At 43.0% G+C, this 24,865-nt stretch overlaps 1 protein-coding gene across 13 annotated transcripts in view; it reads right to left on the minus strand.

Moving 5' to 3' along the window:
* The window catches only part of GALNTL6 (polypeptide N-acetylgalactosaminyltransferase like 6), an 839,728-nt gene that overhangs the window by 106,352 nt on the left and 708,511 nt on the right, over positions 1-24,865 (minus strand). For all 13 annotated transcript variants that reach the window (XR_009757816.1, XM_061584006.1, XM_061584007.1 and 10 more), the window contains one exon: positions 24,273-24,456. Coding sequence is in view for 12 of the 13 variants with exons in the window: in XM_061584006.1 (XP_061439990.1) it covers positions 24,273-24,456 (184 nt within the window). In the remaining variant the exon portion in view is untranslated. The remainder of the gene's footprint in view (positions 1-24,272; positions 24,457-24,865) is intronic.

Below are 24,865 nucleotides of genomic sequence, written 5' to 3' on the forward strand. Positions count from 1 at the left end.
GTGAGAATTACTTAACAGCATTATGGACTTGGATTAAATTTTGGGTGTGGTCCGCTTGTTTTTTTAGGATTGAGAGGGGCCATGGCTCTTGCTGTGCTGTCTGCTCTGTGTGAAGCACAGGAAGTCCTTGTTTCTCCTTTGTCCTTGCAATTATAATGATTCGATATGAGGCTGCTGTGCAAATTCACGATGGAAGAACTGCCCCATCGCACATTGTCTTAAATATGTTCTGTTTACTCCAGAGAGCTTGTTAATGTCACGAGAAGGATGTGAAGAGCTTAAAAAAGAATGCCTAAAGACTAAGAATCTAGGAACACACTCCCCACTGAGAAAGGACAGAGGAACAATCAGCAGACTCTGTGCGCTTTCCTTAAGAGAGGAAGAAAACAACCATCTTGACTCAGACAATATCTCATTAGAAGACTACCGAGTGGATAGAGCGACCTGCTTGCTCTTCCTGGTGCTGGGAACATCAGATCACACAGTTCTAGCACTGCGTAGCAGCAGCAGTTTTCCTTATTGCCTAGCCACTCCAACTACGCAATGCAATCCTGCATTGTTTAATGGCTACTAGTTATGATGCATGTATATTCCCTCTAGTTATCAGAGGGATACTGCCGCTGAATACCATTTGCTAGGGGACACGAGCAGGAGAATGCCATTGTGCTCATGTTCTTATGGCTTTTCCATAGGCTTCTAGTTGGCCAGTGTGGGAACAGAATACTGGACCAGCTGGATCTTTGGTCTGATGCAGCAGGGCTCTTCTTATGTTCTACAGGGCACACTCAGAATGTAGGTGCGGCAAGGTCACTGCCAGACCCCTTGCAGTATCCAAAGAGCTGTTGAAGTGGCCCCAGAGCCAGTGAGCTAGTTCCATGCTATACCAGGGACCTGTTTTCTGCTCTGCAGCCCCATGTATGTGGGCTTGTGTATTAGTCCCATTTAGTGGAGCTGGCTCTTAGGAAGAAGTGTATAGGATGGCAGCTTCAAAATATTGGATATTTTATGGGTTTGCTGATGGCAAATGGGGCACAGATGCCTCAGCTGCCTATCAGAAGATATTACTGTTAATTACATCTGGGACTATCCATAATAAGGAGGAAACAAATCATTGACATAGTTTATACATATATTTGGGACGGGTGGAATAAACTTTAATAAGCTTATTAAAAAATCCAAATAAACTTCAATCCATTCTGCCTTCAATATCAAAATACAGGTACAAGAGGAGTGGGGAAGGACTTCTGGAGATAGACCAACAGAAAGTATGCTTTTAAAATAAAGAATAATGAAGCTGGGTTATTTGTAGAATTGCATAGTGATGCTACTTTGTATGCCATACCTACTCTGAAAAAAAAAGTGCCTATGCTAATAAGAAACTGTAACAACCATTAGGCAAAAGTGTTCTGTTTTCTTTCTCTGTAAATAATAAAAATAAGTAATTCATTCTATATTTTTGTCATATTTTATCTCAGAATATTCATTTCTCAATGTATTTTATATCAAGATATGCATTTCAAGAGTATTTCGATACATATTTTCAGCCAAGAACTGCATCTCAAGATTCAGAGAAGTGCAATATCAGAATAACTACTGATCTGGACTTTGGTGTGGGAGGTGTGGATCAGGTGAACTGGTATCAAAATTTGCAGAACCCAAATTTCTCAAGAATTCCTACTGGACTCATTAATGGCAGTGAAACTGAGCCTTCAGCATCAGTTAACCCTTCACTTTATGCTTCAGGTGAGTATTTGTCAATCAGTCTTAGTTGCATTTCCTCACTCAAATGGTATGCTGTGACTGTTCAGTTACTGTAGGGGGCACCAAAGAAAAGCTGATTAATCAAATAAGGCTGCCCTGGAAGACCTCTTCTAACAGGTCATAGTGAAAGGTATACGCACATGCATGGAGCCAATAAACCAAAGAGCTTCTCTTACACGTAGTTCCCTTTGAAATCACACGAAGAAAAGCAACACAAGTCTGGAGCCTTAAAGACAGAATAACGATTCCCTTAAAATGCCAGACGACTCTCCTGAGAACACTTTCTTCTCTTGACTGACTGCATATACTGTGCTGCAAGCCAGAATTTTAAAGGACTGAATCTTTAATGGAGTGGATTTGTGCCGAGAAAGTCAGAAGTAGCATTGAGGGGTCTGGATAGCCCATTCCACATCTTGTTAACACAATTGCAGGGCCAGTCCAGTGATTCGAATGAAGGTCTCATTCCCGGAATCTTTGGACAGTCTTACATTTTTAGCAATCCTGGATTACCTATTGCTAAACAATAGTGCCACAAAGGTTTAACTCAATATAGGGTTGATTTATTAAGCGCATTCAATCAAAAAGGAGAATTTGACATTGTCTTCTGTAGTTTAACTAATTTCTAGCTCCTATCACTATGGGAGGTTCTTTATATTTCAAGCAATTGCAGCACTAAATAATTTCAATGCTGGAGGGCACCAGAAGATGAAAACACAAGATGCCATGAGATCCATTTGATATTCTGTCCTGGGCAAGTAAAGCTACAGACACTGCACTTCCAATAAACAGCAAAATGAATGGCAGTTTCCCCCCAGGGCAAATAGTGGGTGGCAGGGGAAGCAAGTTGAGGAGGGATCCAGATCAGGATTGCACAGGGGCAAAGGGTTAATGTTTGCCCCCCTCTCACACACACACTGTGGTCTCTACCCGGATGCCCCCAGCTGCTATTTAGTGAAAGAAAAAAGAAGCACGTGAGAAAGATCAGCCGCGCCATTAATTATGTCGCTTTGCTTTGCTGACACATTGCTTTGCCATGCAGCTGTTTGGGATCAGGGTTCCCTGTACTGCATGATGCTGGATTTTACTTTAATCAAGGTGGTTCATGTCCCTACACGTATAGCCCAAAGCCATAGGGGTGAATCCAATGGTGTCATTCTGTTCACAGGACAACCTTTGATATGGTGCTAACAGAAGAGAAGGAGAGTGATTTTTGCTCTGATAATGTGGATCTGGGAATCTGTGGAACAGAGTGAAAAGTGGCACAGGAGGAATCAAGCAAAATCACCTGCCTTCCTCTCCTGTTAGTGAAGGCCTTCAAAAGATTAAAGACTCTTCTGCAAACAGAAGGACTCTCTGGGTGATGTCTAGTGTTAGTCATATTCATATTTAGAATAGACCCACTGAAAGCAGTGGACAAAAGTAACTTAAATTCATTTATTTCAGTGGCCTACTCTGAGTATGACTTAAGATGGACATCACCCATGAAAGCTAAAGCTAGCCTACAGTATTAGGCATTAGTTCTCCAATGACTGAGGCCACATCTGTTATACATTTAAAGTGCTATTATACCACTTTAAGGGTCATGGCTTCCCTCAAGGAAACCTGGGAAGTGTCGTTTGTTAAGGGTGCCGATAGCTATTAGGCGGCTCACCGAATTACAATATCCAGAGTTTCCTGGGAAGAGGGATTCATTGTTAAACCATTCTGATAACTGTAGCTCTATGAGGGGAACAGGGGTCTCCAGATAGCTCTTAGCATCCTTAACAAACTACAGTTCCCAGGATTCTTTGGAGGAAGTCACGACTGTTAAAGTGGTATCATAGCGCTTTAAATGTATGGTATACAAGTAGTCTACTGTGCTATCTGGCCTAATATTGGCTGATTTGAAAACAGCTCAGACTCATTGCAGAATCTCTTCTAGTTTGGTCGATTTCGTGTTGACTCAGGCAAATAGAAAGGAATTCCAGTGAGCAAAGAAACAGATCATGACCTTCTGCTTAACACCCCACTTGACTTGAGCACATTGAAAATGTACAAGGTGAGCCAGAGTCTCATAGCATGTTTCATTATCAAAACCACTCTCATATAATAATATTCTCCCAAGCACATTTCCAGCTGGCAAGATAATATCTGCAGTGAGCCATTGGCGCAATGTGTCAACGTTGTCACCACCTTTACAGCCTTCAGCAAGATGAATGGCCATAATTCTTTCTTCACATAACTGTACAATATTAACATGTGATAGGTATAAAATACTGTTGCATGCCACCCCAATCTCAGAGCGGTGAGAGATCTCCAGGGGTCCATGCGCTTGCCCAGGCTTTGTTTCCTTGGAAAGAAGTTCAGCTGAGTCTGTGGTGTCTTTATGAAATATGGTTTATTTATTTACACACATTCCAACCTGAGCTTAAGATTGAGAGGTTCAAAGCATCAGCAGTCCAATATCTTGCTTTTTCATCAGGCTTACAAGAGGCACCCTAAAGCCGTGGTGCAAGGAGCTAGCCTCTCTGCTTGTCTCCAGCTCCCAGCCTTTCCTCAGATTCAACTAAAAACACAAGCCTCTCTTTTGGCCCTGGCTCTCCTGAATGAGTAGTTTTACCCTGAGTTTTTCAACTTCCAGCTAAATTTTTTCTATAACTGCTCAGAGTAGTGGTGGCTCTACTGGTACTTCTCTATATACCAGTGGCCACAGAATCTCTCTGAGGCAGTTTGTAATCTGGAAGAAGCAGAGTTCACAAGGTGATTAGAAAATCTAGCTGAATCCATTATGGCAATAGGCAAGTAACTACCCTTTCTGAATGAGAATTCCACTTTAAATTTGGTTTTGTAATATTAAAAACCAGACTGATTTTTCTGAGTTTTAAATTAATGTTTTCCTTTTTCGCCAGTAGGTGGGGGTATAACCCCATCAATTTGACACTCTCCAGTTTTCTGGTAGCCACCGCTGCCTTGCGTCCACAATTGGACATGTGAAAAATAATTGAGTTTAGACTTCCTTACAACAAATAGTTGGGGAAGGTGAGCTTTGCCTACAATTTAAGCTTGTGAGTCATATGTGGTAAATATTCTGACACATCACCGAGACTTCTTTTCAAATTCAAAGTAATTGCTCTGATTTGGGGGCAGGAGGATAATACCCAATAAGTCAGATGCTTAGTTCTTAGGTTTAGGTCATGTGTTATATGTAATTCAATGGCCTTACAAGTGTCAATGTAACTTCAGAGTCATCTTGAATTAAAAGGGGTGCTGCCTGAAGACCAACATTTATGAAGCTCAGATGGTTGAAATGGTTTACATGAGTTCCTAACAGATACTTTGTCAGCTTGGAAGAGGCCTTAGGGATGGTCCTGCCTAGTGAAGCAGCTCCCTTAGGTGTCATGAAAAGGCAGCAAATATTTATTTGTTACTGGATTTGTACCTCCAGCTTCTGGGATTTTCTGACTTAGGTGCCAAAAATAACATGACCACCTTTGAGTTTGATACTCCTTGACTCGGGGGGGGCACACTGCCATTTTGTTTCTACATCTCAGACAGCAAAATCTCATGTCCCATCCCTGCACTTATGCCCTTGTATAGTGCTTCATATCTGCAGAATGGGCTGTGCTGTAGACAAGCCATTTTCTCATTCCTCCAGTGCTGAAGATTTGATTTATGCTGGAGGCCTCAATCCTGACACACACCAGTAGTGACTAATGTCCACCTTTCCACTTCAGCACCAGTAATTCCCACCCCTCACTGCTTTCCAGCCAGATCTACCCAAACTCAGATGCCACTTAGGGTATTGACCAGGCCAGTAAAAGAATGGATGCAGTCTGTACATAACACATGAAGTGGAGTCCTTGCAGATTTGCACAAAAGTCTAATTTCCATAGTAATATTCTGCACAAAATAGAAATGACTGAGCAGCAACAATAGCAATACATGCACAAATACTTAAGACAAAGAAATAAGCAGGAGCTTACACACTCCCACTTACTCAGCATCCGTTACTCTCACAGCTGGATTGGGAAGCGGTGTACATACGTTAGCCATATCTGTCCTATTGTTTCTTATGAAATACAGTGTTTTGATGTGTTTCCCTCAAAACCAGCTTCAATCCAAAATGAGAAAAAGAACAACCTAGCTGCATTTTAAGCTGGTCATTGCCTCACTCCCCTTCAGGAGACTGCGGAGCTGACTCTGTCAACAGGAGTTAGATTTCAGCCTCAGCCAGTCAGTTGAGCAATGGCAACATAGAGGAAGGAATATCCGACAGCTCTGTACAAATAATGTTTTTGGGGGGTGGGTAGGAGGACAACCTGGAACTCAGTTAATTTGAATGGGCTTCCCTGAATAACAAAAAGAAGTATCCCTGCAAGGATTGTTCATTTTTCTTCTAGTTCTGCATCTTTCTATCTGTTTTGTACAGTTGCTTAGAAAAGATATATATTGGTGAAAGTCTCAAATATCATATCCTCTGTGTTTCTGGAGTGATTCCTCTCCACTATTCTAAATCAAAGCATAGCCCACGTGCATACACTCAAGGGATCACAAAATCCTTTATGCCTTCAGGAAAAAACAACAACTTGAGCAATTCTGCAGGATCAGCCAATCTTTTTTTTGCTGTGTGCAGGCAGAGACAGCGAGAGCGAGACAGAGCGAGAGAGCGCAGATATGGGCAATGAGCTTTCCCTCTCATTACCCACAGGTGCTCGATGGGTGACTAATTGAACCAATGGGTAATTAAAAGCAAACAATGGCTTCAGACACTAGAAGGAATGTGAATACACAAACACAAAAATTAAGAGACAATGAGACATCCCAGACGTGCTGATCCTTAAGCTTTTGTTCATCTTCTTGATGTATGCAGAGTTTCAATAAACTGGATTTTTAGAAATGCAATTAGAGCACAGTAGAAAGAAAAAGAACACGAAAGAACAACGACAAGAGAGAAAGTTACACACACAGATGAATGGCCTTTCAGTTGTATTCATCATCATCATCATCATCATTGGAAGCTGCTCAGGCAGTGGAGCAGAGCCAAAGCACTAGCCTCCTGGCAGAAGTGTCACTACTGCTTACGGGAGAAGGAGAAGGAGGGAGAGGGGCGAGGCAATGGCAAGGTTGGGCCTATGCAAACACACTGGTTGGAGTGCCAGATTGACTCTGCCAGTGCATCTGCACAGCCCGTCTTGCTGCCATCTCACCCCCCTTTCTCTATAGTAAGTAGGAGCAATGCTTCTGCTGGGAGGCAATCGCTGCAGCTCCACCCCAATGGTTGAGCCACTCCTGATCACCATCTAACACTTCTGTTGTGCTTTCAAGTGTTCAGAGCACTTCACATGCATTGCCAGGTTATAATTCTTAAACAGCCCTGTTAGGCAGGTGTGGAGAACTGATGGCCATCCAGACTGATGGAGTCCAGCTCCTGTTAACCTCAGGCAGCATGGCCTATGGTCGGTGATAATGGGAGTTGGAAATCACCAACATCTCGAGAGCCATGGGTTCCTCATCCCTGACAAACAAGAGTGTTTGTAATGCTTCTGGTTAAGAATACTTAATGTGATTGTTACATACTGATGTTGGGATTTACAGCCAGCCTTCCAAGAGTGCCAAGCTAAGTCAGTGTTATTATCTCCCAGTATTACAGCTGAGACTGAGAGAGAGTGGCTTAGCTAAGGGCACATAGTGAGCTCGTGGCAGAGAGAGGTGATATTCACATGGGAGAACTTCTCATTCATAGCTCAGTCTCTTGGCCACTATGCCATGCTGTGTGCTATTATGGTGTGCAGTAGGGCAGGAAGTGATCTAGATCAGGGAGTTCCGTTCAGGCAGAAGCAATAAAGGAAATGGAGATTTAGACCCTTTGGAGGCCCACTGCAAGGCTCTTTTGAATGTAAAGTTGCTTGCCCCATAGCAAGCTTGATGCCCCATCTTAGAACTCATCTTAGAATCCAAGCTGCAGTAACTAAGTAGGCAAAAGCTTCTAATGAACAGCAGGGAACTCTGCATTTTGAAAACTTCCTGCAGATCAGCAGAGAAAGCCCCGGTATAAAGAAGGGCTTGCCTTCCAAACATTGAGCTCTTTCATAGGATCACATCATGTAAGGAAAATGCTGAGTCTCTCCCTTTAATTGATAGCTATTTCTGCAAATCAGCAGAGAGCAATGTTTGGGAGAGGAGGGAGGGTTCTTTGCTGTCCAGTCATGCTTCATATGGCTGGATGAGACCGATTCTTACTTTCTCTGCATGGCTCAGTATGCTGTAAGTTCTCCCTCTGAGCAGAATGCAATGCTTTAGCAGAGCCCCTGTACTGTAGCAATAAATCTTGTCTCTTAAGACCATCAGCTTTATCCTTTTGCCTATTATAAATGTGTGTGTATTTGTGTTAATGCAGTGGTGTCACTAGGGTTGGTGTCACCCGGTGCGGTAACTCATGGTGTCACCCCCATGGACCTCCTCCCATACCAGACCTAGGGTGCCTAGGGGCAGGGCGGCTCTGGGTGACACCCCCCTCCCATGGTGTTACCCTGGTGCGGTCCGCACTCCCCGCACTTGGTTAGCGATGCCGCTGAGTAAACCCATTGAAGTTTAACAGGCACAACTACCTGTAGGCCATTAATTTCAGTGGGCCTACTCCAAACAGGGCTTCACTGGAGACAACTCACAGGGTTCAGCTAAATCCTACTCACAGCAGACACTCTGAAGTTAATGCATCTAAGTTGGCCATGTCTACTAACTTCAATAGGTCTACTCTGAATAGGCCTAGCATGGAATATAATCCATGGTGTGTATGCTGCCCCCTCCAGCCATTCTTGCCAGTACCTTTCAAGCACCTTCCCACCCCTTGATGCCACCCCAATCCCAACATGGTGTAGCGGTTAGAGCGCCGGACTGGGACCTGGGCAACCATGGTTCAAATCCCCACTGGCCCATGAAGCTCACTGAGTGACCTTGAGCCTGTCACTGGCTCTCAGGCTAACCTACCTCACAGGGTTGTCCTGAGAATAAAACGGAGAAGGAGGAGACCCGCATAGGCCTCCTTGGAGTAAAGGTGGGATAGAAATGTAATAAAGAGATAAATAAAAAAACAAAGGTGCGAGTTGCCCCTTGAGCACTTTCCTACAGAACTCCTGCAGGTTCTTGAAATACTCATCCTCCTCGTCCTGGTCGTGGACGAAGAGCGAGTCAAGCAGCGCTTTCCGGCCACACACCTCCAAGGCCCAGCCCAGGTACCTCTCCAAGTGGCGGCATAGCGCCTCCAGCTCTGCCTCAGCCAGCACCGGACTGCTGGGGAAGAGCAGCGCCCACAGGCCGCTGGAGCCGCCCAGGGCCAGGGCCAGGGCTGGGAAGCAAGGCTCCAATGGCGGGTTCAAGGCTGCCAGCTGCCAGTGGACGCCCTGCAAGGCCTGCGGGGAGTACAAGCCGGCCCAGCTCATCTGCTGTGAGTCACCGCCGCCGCTGCTTGCTCCTCCTGCAAGGTCCGGTTGTGGCAGGTTGTCACTGCGAACTTGCTCTCGACACCGTTCGTGCCATTCCCTCACTGCGTTCACTCCTCCCTCACATGTTAGCATGCTATGTGCGCCTGCACAGACAGGGCAGCTCTTCGCCGTCCGCCTGCCCCGCTTCCCGGTGCCTAGGGGCGGGGCAGCTCTGGGTGACACCCCCCTCTCATGGTGTCACCCTGGTGCGGTCTGCACTCCCCGCACCCGGCTAGTGATGCCGCTGTGTTAATGTGTGCATCTTTTTAAAAAGTTCCTAAGTTTGTTTTCTTTTCTACCACCCCCCTTCACTGTTCTGAATCTGATTTGTTTTTGCAGCCTAATTCTTTCATGTTTTAGGAGCCAGCCACACAATATCAGCCATGTTTGTTAGTCAGCAACACCCACAGTTGTAATCTTTTTCTTTTGTCCTATTTACAAAAAATGTTAATAATTTTTTCAGAGGGTACCTGTAATCCTATTACTGACCTTATCCCATACTCTGACCTTCATCTTCTGCAGTTTAAAAGTTAAAAAAATGCCCAGCTGATTTTTAATTAATTTAAGAAATTTAACATTAAAGTGAATGATAAGCCTGGGCATGCTCAGTAAGAACCAACTGTCAGTATTCTAAAAGCCGGACACACAGCTGTCTTGACCCATTCCAGTCTGGGTTCAGGCTTGGTTATGGGACTGAATCAGCCTTGGTTGCCCTGATGGATGACTTTTATCAGGAGACAGACAGGGGAGTGTGACCCTGTTATTCTTACTTGATCTCTCAGGGGCTTTTGATATCATTGACCATGGTATCCTTCTGGGCCGACTTGGCGAGATGGGTATTGGAGGCACTGTTTTTCAGTGGTTCCAATCCTATCTCCAAGGTTGTTTTCAGAGAATAGCACTGGGTGATTGTCTTTTGGTCCCCTGGCAGTTGTGCTGTGGGATGCCACAGGGTACCATCTTGTCCCCTAATGCTGTTTAACATCTATATAAAGCTGTTGGGAGCAGTCATTAGGAGATTTGAGGCAAGGTGTCAGCAGTATGCTGATGATACCCAGTTCTGTTTAACATCTGAATCAGGAGAGGCCATGCAAGCCCTGGACTGGTGCCTGGACTCAGTGGTGGGCTGGATGAGGGCCAATAAACTGAGTCTGAATCCTAGCAAGACAGAGGCATCATGGGTTGGTGGTTCCTGAGTTCAGATAATTGGTCAATTGCCTGCTTTGCATGAGGTCATATTACCTCTGAAAGAGCAAGCTGGTAGTCAGGGGGTGCTCCTGTATCCATCTTTGTTGCTAGAAGCCTGGATGACCTCAGTGCCTAGGAGTGCCTTTTACCATCTTTGGTTGGTAAGATAACTGAGGCCGTTTCTGAACTGGGATAGCCTGACCACTACTGTAATGCGGTCTATGTGGGGCTGCTCTTGAGGTTTGTCCAGAAGCTGAAGCTGGTGCAAATGCTGCGGCACGACTGTTCACTGAGGTAGGGTATTTCCAACATGTTACCCCGCTGCTGAAGAATTGTACTGGCTGCCCATTGGCACCTACTGAAGACCTTCCTCTTTCAACAAGCCTTTTAAGGAGAGGCCTTATCCCAGTCTGTTTCTGTGATGGAATTGCTTTTTAAGATTAAACTTGTTTTTTTAAAGATGTTTTTGTTTTGTTTTATGATGTTTTTAAAGGTGTTTTGTTTTAATATGTTTTAAAGTCTGTTTTGATTATGTTTTAGAATGCTTTTAGTATTTTTGCTTCTCACCCTGGGCTCTTTCTGGGAGGAAGGGTGGGATATAAATTAAATATATTTTTAAAAAAACTTTAAAACCTCTTGGGCTACCCAGTTGAGATCTGGCACCCTTGTGCTACCCTGCTGAAATCTGGCACCCTTAACCCCCTCTTTAGGTGCTACCATGTCTCCAAATTTCATGTCCCTATGCTAAAAAACAGCCATTTTTGTTTTGCAATGCACATTAATGGGATTTCTAGATATTTGTAATATCTGGATCTAGATTGGGTCAGAATGGATACAAATATGTACAGATTAAATTGGGCTTTACTTGTGTTTACAAATCGAGGCCACACATTGGGTTGGGGGCTCTATGCACAGCTCTAGCTTCTAAATCATGCCACTTTGAAAACAATATAATTTAGCCCCAAATTTAGTTAAAGTTTTAGGCCAAAGTTCTTAACAAAGATTTATTTTAAAAGTGGTATACTTTACCTTTATTCTTAAAGGAGATTGCAAATCTTATTTTCTCTATCTGGATTTATTCATTCTTTAAATTTGGAAAGCCAAGCCACATAAATATGTTATTGATGGATCCAAGTAGTTTCCCTATGGCAACAGGTCACCTATCCTTGTCTGAATGATTCCCCCCCATTTCAGCAGAAAATGTGTTTGGCTCAAGTAATTACTCTGGCTTCTTCAATTTAGAAGGCATTCATGACAGTTTAGGCAACCAATTTTTTAAATGTATCATTGCATAAGGAAAATCATCCTTGGGTTCTTCAATTTAAAAGGCATTTACAAAAGCTTTAGGATACATAATATAGTATAAAGAAAACCAATTTCATTATGAGGCAAATCTTGTGATTTGGGATCTTGACATGGAAGATCAGCAAATTGACTGCAACTGGTCCCTTGACCACAGTTTTATAATTCAGTGGAGTATCTGTCCACTACTATTCAATACTACTACTAGGTTTTCAGTGGTTTCTAGCTACCAGTGCATAGTTAGCCAATGCCTGACAGTAAAGCCACATGAACCATTGCCAGTCAAACAAACCCAATGGTTATCATGAGAGCCACCTCATATAGCAGAGCAGCAACTTTACTGCTTTGATACACACAAAAATTGGCCAGTGGAGTGCATGTGCTGAGCTGATTCAATGCCAATAGCGTGACATATGAAAGTACCCCCAAATATCCTTCCAAGTTAATGGAATGTAGCAGGAAATTGACAGCTCTGGAAAGAAGCAATTTATTTTTACTTAGAAAGGGAGAAAGCAGAGCCATGGAACCATGGAGAGTAGAAACAGAAACCAGGGAAGCTTCAGTGCTTTCCCCAACCCATCAACTTTTTATCCAAAGGGCATGCTACCACCGAAGAGTTTTGGAAACCTTAGCTTCTGAGTGTACATTTTCCTTTTATTTAGGAAACAGATTTTTTTTACACTCTATTTTATTACTTAGCAGATCTTATCAAGGTAGCCCCCATTAAATGAGATTTTCAGACTCTTCAAACTTACTTTGTAGCAAGGCACTTCAGTTGCTTGGCAGTACAATCTTACATATCTACTCAGAAACAAGCCCTGTGGTGCCTTCAATGACATTTAACACAGTGGTGAGAAAATGGATATTCTACTATCCCAGTGGATGCCTGTGTTCCATATGCTCCAGGATCAGAGCTTGGAAAAGTTACTTTTTTAAACTACAACTCCCATCAGCCCCAGCCAGCATGGCCACTGGATTAGGCTGATGGGAGTTGTAGTTCAAAAAAAGTAACTTTTACAAGCTCTGTCCAGGATCACCTACAACTATGATGCACACCAGTAACTGGTAGAGACACAGTGGGAGAAAAATGCCCTAGCACACAAAAAGACATAGCATACTGTCCTGCTGGGCATAAAGTACTGCATAGTCTTCAAAAAGTGATCATAAAGTTGCCTAAGCAGACTTAATGATTGATTTCATGCAACACACTAATTAACCTAGACAAGGAACAGTAAGAAGATGAAATGACATGGATAACAGCTCAAACCAAGCTTTTTATGGCTAAGATTGACTTAGAGGAGTGACTTTTTGTTTGTTTGTTTGTTTGGGACACTGTGGGCTAGCAGCCCTAAGGAGAACCTGTGTGAGCCTCCAAGTGTGCTGCACACAGTCTACTAGAGGATCTTCTTTTCTACACCTCATTGCCTCCTATCACAAGCTGTAACCAGAGTGATACATTCTGGAATGCCTGAATGCCTGGATCTACATTCCAGCATGAAAGAGTACATAATCTGGACAACAAATATTCAACCAAAACTCTTCTTTTATCTTCTTTATAATTGCACATGCATGGATCAAATGCTTACTTACTTAAATGCAATTTTTCAGAACTGTTAATATTTCACCTAAAACATCTTTGAGCAGATCATACAAGGGGTGGGTGGGAAACCAAGACCAAAACCATTTTCTGCAGCTGGGCTCTTGTTTGCTGTGTAATCAGGAAGCAATCTGCTATCTGAGCAACAATGTGGATGTAAGTACAATATGAAGTAACAATTTGTATTTCAAGGGCTAAAAGTATCCCAATTCTCTACAATCACACATTTTTGCACAGGAATAGTGTCCAGTAGGAAGCTGCTGCTCCCACTGGTCATCAGCTGCCAAACAGGATGATGGTCAAAAGAGGTAATTTAATTCCAAATGTTTCCTCCCCGGCTGCCCGTGGTGTTCAGCAAGCTGCCTAGGACTGTCATAGCAAAAGTTTATCTCGCAAAATAGCTCTGATTGTCTGTGTAAGTGCAAGACATATTCATACAATTTTTTCTGCTGGCATCCTCTGCAGTAATAGTTGGGCAGACAGTTATCTTTTTTTTTTAAGTGACCAGACACTGATTGTTGTCCCTTTTCAGATGCATGACACATCAGAAGTTGATGGTGTGACCTTCTTATGTTGAGGCATGCCTTGATTGCAATATCTATTTTAAAACAAAACATAACCCACACTATTCCACGCTTCTCTCCAAACACCAGGCTTTCACTAGGTTTGAGCCACAGTAGGATAATACCTCTATTAGAACCAACTAAAATGTGCCAGGGGCTTCTACGCAGCACTTTATTGTGGTCTTGGTGTTGCATACACACGTCTTTTTTTTTACAATGGCCATACATCATCCTCATCAAAATCCCTCCACCCCCTTTAATATAGACCTACCATTTTCATATCAGATTTCCTGCCAAACAGGAAATCCAATTTAAATGGATTAAATCAGGAAATGGGGAAATAATATGACAGCATTTTGATGAGGGCAACGTCATGTAGAGGTTGCACAGAACTTGTATACATGAGCCACACCTTGGCCACAATAAACTGCCAAGTAGAAGCACCTTCAAAGTAGTGAGCACGCATTAGAGTTCTCCAGGAAGCTTCTTTAGCTGGGAGGTTTTGCATAACAACAAAGGGCAGGGGACAAAAAGCTGGGCATGGTGTTGAAGTCCCAAAGTCTGCAGATTATAACAAGCTGCAGTCGTCAATACACTTGCTAGAAAGTAAGCCACATTGAACACAGTGGGACAGACTTCTGTGTAAACATGCATAATATTCTGCTGCACAGAGTTCTGGAGGTGTTAGGTGGACTCAGTAGATTAACCTTCTGCCTATTTTTCCCTTCTGCCCTTGCTGTTTTGCTTAACATCCAATCTAAACAAGTGTTCTGGAGAACAAGATAGCCTACTCACTCACCATGGTCCTCATAAAGGCTTTATTCTATGGCTACATGTGATTTTTGTGTTATTATGTTTAAGAACATAAGAAGAGCCTGCTGGATCAGGCCAGTGGCCCCTCTAGTCCAGCATCCTGTTCTCACAGTGGGCAACCAGATGTGCATGGAAAGCCCACAAGCAGGACCTGAGTGCAAGACCACTCTCCCCTCCTGCGGCTACCAGGAACTGGTTTTCAGAAGCATATTGCATCTGACTATAGTGGCAGAGCACAGCCATCATGGCTTGTAGCCACTGATAGCCTTATCCTCCATGAATTTGTCTAATTTTCTCTTAAAGCCATCCAAGTTGGTGGCCATCACTGTATCTTGTGGGAGCAAATTCCATAGTTTAACTATGCATTGTGTGGAGAAGTACTTCTTTTTGTCTGTCCTGAATCTTCAGCTTTGGATGTCCACAAGTTCTAGCGTTATGAGAGAGGGAGAAGACCCTTTCTCTATCCACATTCTCCATGTCATGCATAATTTTATAAACTTCTATCACCTCTTACTTGCCATTCTCTAAACTAAAAAGCCTCAAATGCTGCAATCTGTCCTCATAGGGGAGTTGCTCTAGCCCTCTGATCATTTTGGTTGCCCTTTTCTGAAACTTTTCCAGCTCTACAATATCCTTTTTGAGATGAGGCAACCAGAACTGTACACAGTATTCCAACTGCTGTAGCACCATAGATTTATACAACACCATTAAGGTATCAGCAATTTTATTTTCAATACCTTTCCTAACGATTCCTAGCATGGAATTTGGCTTTTTCACAGCTGTTAAACATTGGGTCGACATCTTCATTGAGCTATCCACTATGACACCAAGGTCTCATTCCTGATCAGTCACTGTCAATTGAGACCCCATGAACATATATGTGAAATTAAGATTTTTGCTCCAATATACATAATGCTACACTTATTTACATTGAATTTCATTTGCCATTTTACCACACATTCACTCATTTTGGAGAGGTCCTTTTTGTTTTAACAACCCTATACAATTTAGTGTCATCAGCAAACTTGGCCACCTCACTGCTCACCCCAACTCTAGATTGTTTATTAACAAGTTAAAAAGCAAAGGTCCCAATACCATTCCTTGGGGGACTCCAATTTCTACAGTGGAGAATGATCCATTTTTCCCTACTCTCTGCTTCCTGCTGCTTAACAATTCCTGATCCACAAGAGGGCCTCTCCTCTTATTCCATGACTGCTAAGCTTACTCAGGTGTCTTTGGTGAGGTACTTTGTCGACAGCTTTTTGAAAGTCTAAGTACACTATGTCCACTTTGTTGTTGTTATGTGCCTTCAAGCTGATTTCAATATATGGCAACCCTAGGAATCAGCGGCCTCCAATAGCATATGTTATAAACCACCCTGTTCAGATCTTGTAAGCTCAGGTCTGTGGCTTCCTTTATGGAATCAATCCATCTAGTTTGGCCTTCCTTGTTTTCTACTCCCTTCTGTTTTCCCCAGCATTATTGTATTTTCTAGTGAATCATGTCTTCCCATTATGTCCAAAGAATGATAACCTCAGTTTCATCATTTTAGCTTCTAGTGATAGTTCTGGTTTAATTTGTTCTAACACCTAATTATTTGTCTTTTTCGCAGTCCATGGTATCTGCAAAGCCAGGGCCGACCCCGGACATGCCAGGGCCCTTGGGCACCAGCTTGCCCTGGGCCCTGGCATGCACACTGGAGCCCTTGGGCAAAAGCCTCCCCCAGGCCCCAGCACTCCCCTTCCATGACGTGTGCACTGCGAGAGCTTCGGGATCCCACCATTCCCTTCCTTAACTTACCTTGTTCTGCAGTTGCGCACGCAGCGGTGCCCTTAAGAAAGATGGCAGCTGAGGTTTCCCTAAGGAGCTGAAGCCTCTGCCGCCATCTTGGTTCATGGCAGGGGTGCGAGTGGTCAGAGATGATGGGAGTTGGAGTCCAGTAACATTTCAAGGGCCATAGGTTCACTATCCTACCAAGATAATCCCTAGCAGAAAGATTATTCAAGACCTAAGTTTCTCTAGGTTGTACTTACTGAGATTCCAAATTCTGTCTGTGTTTAACTGAACCTGAAGCCCCTTTTAAACATAATTCTTAGCAAAATAAGGCACTCTACAAAATTGTTGTTTTGAGTTTTTGGAGCAAAGCCAGAACTGGAAACAATATTTGCTATGTGCCTTTTCTCTATTTTTTAGAATAGGAAATTGTGTTCTGTTAATGTATTCCGTTTTGCTTTTGTATTCATTAACAGATTACCTTTGTGGCTGAATCCTAGTAATTTTTTAAAATAAAGAAACCAATTAAAATGTGTGTGCTGTCATTAGGCTTTATTTTTAACTTCTTTATTTAATTTTTTATACCATACTTTAACTAATCCTATTAGAAGTTTGAAGCCTGCTATCAAAAAGTGGGAGCAACCTTTTGAAATTTCGGAATCCTTAGTAAGCTTATTAACCAAAGGAGATTTAATTAAATAGAACCAAATGCAGTGTTTAGCATAAAATCAAAGTAAATTTACAAAACGGTGATATTAGATCTATTTCAACTAATTACTTCCTCTGCTTTATGTTGGTAATAAGGACAGGGTAGAATAGTTAGAATTAGCAGGTTTTATACTGAGAGCTTCATTTCAAAGTCAGGCCTCATGTTCTAGGATGCAGCAGACAAAGAAGTGCTCTAGGCTGGGTCACACAGAGCCAGTAGTACGGGTCTGGAGCTACTCACAGCCCCTTTAAATTTGCATGGATTACACGACATTGCACGCAATCAGCAGGTAGACCGCAGTTTCCCCCTTGAAATCCATAGTAAACCAATGCTCTTTAAATCCGAAAAGGGAAGGTAAAAATGACTTCAGTTCATATCTCTAAGTGCTTGTAGACGCTCTACTTCGATGCTTTAGGTGGGCATGTCAATCGTTCCCCTCTCCATGCCCACTACCTCCTCCTCCCTTCTTTCATTTCATTTCCTGTTTCGCTGCTGGCTCCCATTCCGTAAGCTTGCTGCAAACTGTGCTTTATTTTTCTTTCTCCCCTAATTTGTGCACAAAAGCATAACACTGTTCAAACAAATATTTGCATTCCAGCTGGATTGTAGCATTGAAAATACAAATAATCACACTTTATGAAACTCTGGAACAAACTGAGCATGCTCAGTTGCCAAGGTAACCAGAGGAAGTGAAATTTTGACCTTAAGAGGGTGTTGTCATTAGGAAGGTGCGTGATTAATCCTTTCCCTTCAGTGTGAATGAAAAGCACTGGGTTTGCAGCTGGCTTTGAGTCCCTTATATCCCCTTTGGGAGTGGGAGGGACTGCATGGCAGTGGTTCCGCTCCTACTTGGCAGGTCGCCTTCAGAAGGTGGTGCTTGGGGAACATTGCTTGACACCCTGGATTCTCCAGTATGGGGTTCCGCAGGGGTCAGTTCTGTCCCCCATGCTGTTCAACATCTACATGAAACCGTTGGGTGAGGTCATCCGGAGCTTTGGAGTGCGTTGCCATCAGCATGCTGATGACATGCAGCACTATTTCTCCTTTTCATCTTCTTCAGGTGAGGCTGTCAATGTGCTGAACCGGTGCCTGGCTGCGACAATGGACTGGATGAGGGCTAATAAACTGAGGTTCAATCCAGACAAGACTGAGATGCTTCGGGTGGGTGGTTCTTCTGACTGGATGGTGGATGTCCAACCTGTCCTGGATGGGGTTGCACTCCCCCTAAAGGAGCAGGTTCGTAGCTTGGGGGTTCTCCTAGAACCATCTCTGTCACTTGAGGCTCAGGTAGCCTCAGTGGCATGGAGTGCCTTCTACTAACTTCGGTTGGTGGCCCAGCTGTGTCCCTATCTGGACAGGGATAACCTGGCTTCAGTTGTCCATGCTCTGGTAACCTCCAAGTTAGATTACTGCAATGCGCTCTACGTGGGGCTGCCTTTGAAGACGGTTCGGAAACTGCAGCTTGTGCAAAATGCAGCAGCCAGATTGGTAACAGGGACCAGACGGTCCGAACATATAAAACCAATTCTGGCCCACTTGCATTGGCTGCCTGTATGTTTCCGAGCTCGATTCAAGGTGCTGGTTTCAACCTATAAAGCCTTACACAGCTTGGGACCACAATACCTGATGGAACGTCTCTCCTGACATGAACCCATCCATACACTACGCTCAACATCAAAGGCCTGCCTCCAGGTGCCTGCTCGGAAGGAAGCTGGGAGTCTGGCAACAAGGAAGAGGGCCTTCTCACTGGTGGCCCCCAAATTATGGAATGATCTTTTTGATGAGGTGCACCTGGCGCCAACACTGTTATCTTTTTGGCGCCAGGTCAAGACTTTCCTCTTCTCCCAGGCATTTTAGCATGTGTTTTTAAATTGTTTTAAATTTTTAAATTGTGTTTTAAATTGTTTTTAAAAGATGTGTTTTAAATCTGTATATTTATTTTAATGTTTTTAGTTACTGTAAACCACCCAGAGAGCTTTAGTTATGGGGCAGTATATAAATACAACAAACAAACAAATAAATAAATTATGTGGACTGTGGAAACAGAAAACGGTGGTAAAAGCAGTGTCTTTAATATGATGCTTTGCTCCCATGTGGATAAGCCCTCTGAAACAGCCCAGCAGGTGAGGCAGACCTATTTTGCTAGCTTCTCTGCAGGTGGCTCACTGTTGCTTTAGAGGAGAAAGAGGAGGAGGGGCAAGGCGTTGGGGAGGATGATGTGGTACAAACCAGGGTATAGCTGTCCAGAGTCTCAGGGGTCTTAGACCCCTTACATTTTTGGGAGCCAGGTCCCAGCAGGGTCCTTATATCTCCAGCACCCTATGAGCCAATCAGCATGAAAGGGGACTTAGCCACTGAGAAGAGTCTTCTAACTTGCTTTCTTATCATTTCCTGCTGATTTGAGCCAATCAGTTCCTACTTCAAAAAGCCAAGTTGTGGAGAGTGAGAATTCTGTAATTGCAGACAAAGAGTGACTCCTGATGATAGCACCCCATCTACATCATCAAGCAGTTTGGTAGCAGCAGGAGATAAATGTGTAGACGCTGAATTCAGTAATTCAAGCAATATCTCTTGACAGTGAGAAAGGACAGTCAAATGGCAATCATGACAGAAAAGCAGTATTCAAGCCTGGCCAGATTATTTTAGAAGTTGTATAATCTTAGAAGAAGGTGTGGCTATGATTGTTATGAAGAGACCCTGCTCTTCTGAATTTGCCACTATGCTGCTGGGTTCAAATACCCTGGCAGGAGTGCTGGATCAGCTCCACTGATGTGTTTATACCAAGCCAACCTCCCTCCTCCCCCTGTCTTCCCAGTAAGCCACAGCGACCCACCTGCCAGGAAGCTAACGTAGTGGCTCTTCCCATGCTGCTTCTGGACTACACCATCCAAAAGCACACAGAAAATTAGGGAAATGAGGCTTACTTTACATACTTCCTCTCAAATTCACAACTGGGAGTTCTCCTTCAGTTGTTTGGAATCCAGCTTTCAGAACTGTCTCACAAGACTTTGGGAACTGGTTTACCATCTTCTTGCTAGTATTCTCAAAAAGAAAAAACAAGCTGTGTCATCCTAATGCAGCCTGATTCACACTCCACATCCTTTGTGAATATGTTCCAAAAGTATCAGTTCTTCCCACCCCACTTCTTTGCTTGCTTCACCAGCAGCTGGACCCCACTCTTATTAAAGATGGACGATGCTGACATAAGCAAGGGGCTTCTACCTATTCTGTTGTTTTAAAACAGGACCTACACAGGGCCAGCTGAGATATTTTGCTGCCTGAAATACAAGATGGCACCAACCTCCATTCCATGCAGGCCTCTGTCCTCTTATTTAAGAATAAACACAGTGGGGCTTACTTCTGAGGAGGCCTGCATGGAACTGGGAATTCTAAATTAGCTAATCTGAAATACAGACTGCCTTGTTTCAGTTTCCACTATGGCCACCTCAGATGAGAATTCCCATTTCTGGTGAAAACTGAAACAAGGCAGTCTGTATTTCAGATCAGTTAACCCAGAATACTTTAGTCTTTGGCACCACCCATAATTAACTCTGGATCTGTCCTTTGTCAGCATGTTCCCCACCCCACCCCCACCCATTATTTCTGAGGGACTTCATCCTTAAAATGTCATTTTACAAGTGGAGGTCGGGAAGACAAGGAGGTTGCCTTGTCTCCAGCAGGACTTCTGCCTTGCCTCCAGCCTGAGCTTGCCTTGTCTAGCTTTGCATTCAGCCAGACTTCCAACTTGAGGCTACCTTGCCTTGCCTGACCTTGCATCCAGCCTAGGGATGGGGAATATGTTCATTTCATTTTCTCTCATTTTTAGTTCGGTTCTTCAAACCTTCACATCAGCTTGTGATTTTTTTAAAATGTCCTCATGAACATTCATCAGCATTTAGTGCCAATTTCTCCTGGTACACACATTTTAATGCAATTTCGCCAAATATACACATTTTTGCAAAACAACTTCCCCAAGTATAATACATTTCTGTATCTTAGTTTCACTAATATATACATTTTTATGCACACTTTACCTTAGCGTATGCATTTTTATACACAATACTTGGCTGGAGAACTTCTTTGCACAATTCAGAGAAGTACAAATTTTGAGAGATGGCTGTGTTTTGTTCATGTATTCTTTTGGAAAGTGTAAATTAGGGAGGTTTGCCTTGAAGTGCACACAGAATCAAACTTCTTCCCCATCCCTAACCCTGATAAATTTGGTTTGAAATATGAACTGGATTGAAATTCTGGCCCATCCCTACACCAGGCTTTGTTTTGCTTGACATCAGTGCTCCCCTCATAACAGTAGGGGTGGTAGTGAGTAGTGTTATTGCTGCCACCATGGTGGCAGTGGCAGAAGAAAAATTCTTTTTTGGTCATGTTGGATGGATGTGTCTGTGTGTTGAGGGCTGGGAGCCCATCTGCGGCACCATGCCAAGGACCCCCCAAATTCTGGCACCAACCCTGCTTCCATTCACAAAAGCCAACTGGATTGGCAACTGAGTCTTACTTCAACACTAGCAACAGGACTGCATTCTCCACTGCAACTGAGAGCAGAAATCCAGCTTAGATGATGCAGCCTCACCACTGTGCCCCATCATCTGCTGCCTAACGTGAACACCACACTCTGCATAATTTGAGGGCTGGATCTGATGACTTGCGTAAGAATATATACCATACTGTTTGAAAATGAAAGGATGGTCTGGGTGGAAATCAAAGCACATAGATTCCATATATTCAGTACAATGATATTTCTGACCTTGACATGTGACCATTCCTTTCCTGCCAATTATTCCAACTTTTAATAAAAATAAATTTAAAAAGGGCTATGTGTCTGTGGAGGGTGTGTGTGTTGCGTGGTGAAGCTGCATATTGTTTCACTGCTGTATCTAACCAAAGCAAAGGAAATTATTTTAAGACCAAACTATCTCTTGATCATATTGGGCAGAGTTAAGTTTGCAATATAGTTAATCTTGCTTTATTGCACCGGAGGTTGAGCTGCATGATCTTTGATTCTCCATTCAGCTCTATGACCTTTTAGAAAGCAAATGAATATACAGAGCTTTGGTGTACAGGATGTTGGTGCTATTTAGATGCCCTGCAATTGTATGCTTCTTATTTTATTGCAGCAGGTAGATCTATTGAGAAGTGAAATGCAGTTAAAAGCTAGAAGTGCCTGGGGAGGCATTAATGGTTCTTGGATTTTGAAACAGAAGAAACAGATTTTAATCTCCCTTTTAAGTTTCATTTTTATCTCCACTGGGAGTTATGTACTATCAAACATTAGGAAAATAATGTAAATCTGAAACAAGGAAAACTCCAGTCTGCATTGCTTCCTTTAGGAAAAGAGCAAGCCTTGATAATCCCAAACAAATTGACTGATCAATTGTGCTTAAGGCAATCGAGCACACATTCTGACAAAGTGCAAGCTTCAAGGCTTGGAGATGAAATTTTCTTGATGTTCTGGAACTGAACTTCAGCAAGGTAGTCTAGTGACTAGAGACCATTGGATTAGGACTGAGGAGAGGCTGATTCAAAATTTCCACTTAGGGCACTATGTTCCCTCCATCCTCGGTGTCTGGGAAGTGGGCACACCTCCATCCTCTGACTGAATGCTGATTTCAAGGAGCACCGGCAGCTGGAAGGGGCATCCCTCTAATTCCATGCCATGTCCAGAGTTAGCAGGAGGCTTCTCACCCACAGTACAAACCTCTGGAATAAGGTACAGCCCCTTTAAGCCCACATAGTTTTTCTCCAAGGAGGAAGAAATTGGGATACTTGCTTTCTCATAAGACTACTTAACCTTGGAGCTGGCTCCAGACCTTTGCTGAAGCAAAAAGCTCCCTGCTTGTCAGTTACATCCAGCTTTATCTTGTAGTCTTCTCTCTTGTCCTGACCGCTGGCAGGCTACTCTGGACTTTGTCAATATGGTATGGGTCAATATTTGCATTGGGCTAGGGATTCCCTGCTTTCCCAGAGCCTCAATATTCTTGCTGTAATTATTACAGGAATGCAGAGAACTTAACCCCAGAAATCATATATTATTGCTTACCTAATCATAATTATAAAATGGAAAGGAACTAGGAAGATTGGCAGCAATCATCTCTGAATGCTCTTTGGTACACCAATAACAGTAACTACAAACAGTGTCTATGCACAGATTAATGGTGTTCAATTACATTCGTGTTATTTAGTTGTCTGTATGGGACTTCATTTAATTAGAGCATCTTGACCTTTGCCTGATTTAGTCCCACTAATATAAACAGACCCAAATCAGCCTTTGAATACTAGCACTTCAGTTTAACTGGGTTGTGGTTTCACTAGCCATAACTTCCTCTCCCTTGGTGCCCTTTCACTTTGTCGGCTGATAAGGATAAATCACCTTTTGCATGACAGGCAAAAATATAATAAAATAAAAATGGAGTCAACTTTGTGGAGTCTTGGGAGATTGTTACTGTGAATTATCTGATTCACACAATGCCAGGGGTAAGACGATGGTTTATCTGAGATTATTCACACATCAGTTGCTTTATACCCCTGTGTTTAAATTATAGCAAGATGTATATGGTAACAATACCACCCTACTGGGAGGAAGAGCGGGATAGAAATATAATAAATAAATAAATAAATAAATAAATAAATAAAACACCATCAATCATTCATAGAGCCTTTGCTAGTTGAAAACAAGCTAACTTTTGATTCATCTGTTGCATCAGTCTCCAGCAAAGAAATAATAAACTAATGTCTCTTCAAAGGCTACTCTATGGAATAGTAAAGAAAATCAGCACAGATACATTTATTCTTCAGTCTCTACCAATATTTCTTTCCTGCTAACTGTAGAGAAAAAGTATTTTGCTAACTGGATCCTTCCCAGCTCAAACAACAGTACCAGAGGCAGTGGAGCTGTAAAGATTAATCAACCAATTTTTGGTTCCACATCTTGACCTTTCCTACTAGAACCCTGCTCATTGCTGCTTTCCGTTTGCCATCTTTAATCTGAGGTTAATTTGCTGGTAAGGCCCTGACTCTATTGCTGCAGCCACAGTTTTCACAACTGCCGTCTGTGTTGTCTCATTCCAATGCTTGGTATCGCTGCTACTTACTCAAAAGGGTCACTGGGATCAGTCCTCTGGAGCTCTGGCGGAATTGGTATTCTTTTGTAGTACATTTCCCAGTCGAAGGCTCCTCGCATGGCATCTCCCGCTTGCGCCTCGTACCCAAAGTGATTGTGGTCAATGACATCGATCATGGGACACACAATGGTTTTATGCTTTAGTGCAATCTGGTCTGAAAGATTAAAGCAGAAAAATACAAAACGATAGCCTAGTCAAGCCATCTATCACATTACTGCAAAGTGAATTAGGCTTCGTTTTTCTCCTTTTTGTAAAAGATTGCCTAGGCATCTCACCATGGCCCTAAAATAATTTCAGTTTTCAAATCTGCATCCGGACTCTATCTCGAATAGGCTTGATATGCTTGGCCAGTGATTAGAAGCAATTATAGTTCTTCAAAGACAGTAACATCCTGGCAAGACCCAGAGAAGTCAAGTTGTCTATATCTCTGTCACTTTGCTGCTCTAAGCTGTCCCCAATCTGTCACCCAAGGAACCACTGAGAAAGCAAAAAAATAAAGAGAAGCAAAAAAGGTCATTTTAGCTTTCAGCATGAACAGCAAGGACATGCTGAGAAAAGCTGCA

This window comes from Rhineura floridana, chromosome 9 (genome assembly GCF_030035675.1).
Source record: "Rhineura floridana isolate rRhiFlo1 chromosome 9, rRhiFlo1.hap2, whole genome shotgun sequence".
NCBI classification, from domain to species: Eukaryota; Metazoa; Chordata; class Lepidosauria; order Squamata; family Rhineuridae; genus Rhineura; species Rhineura floridana.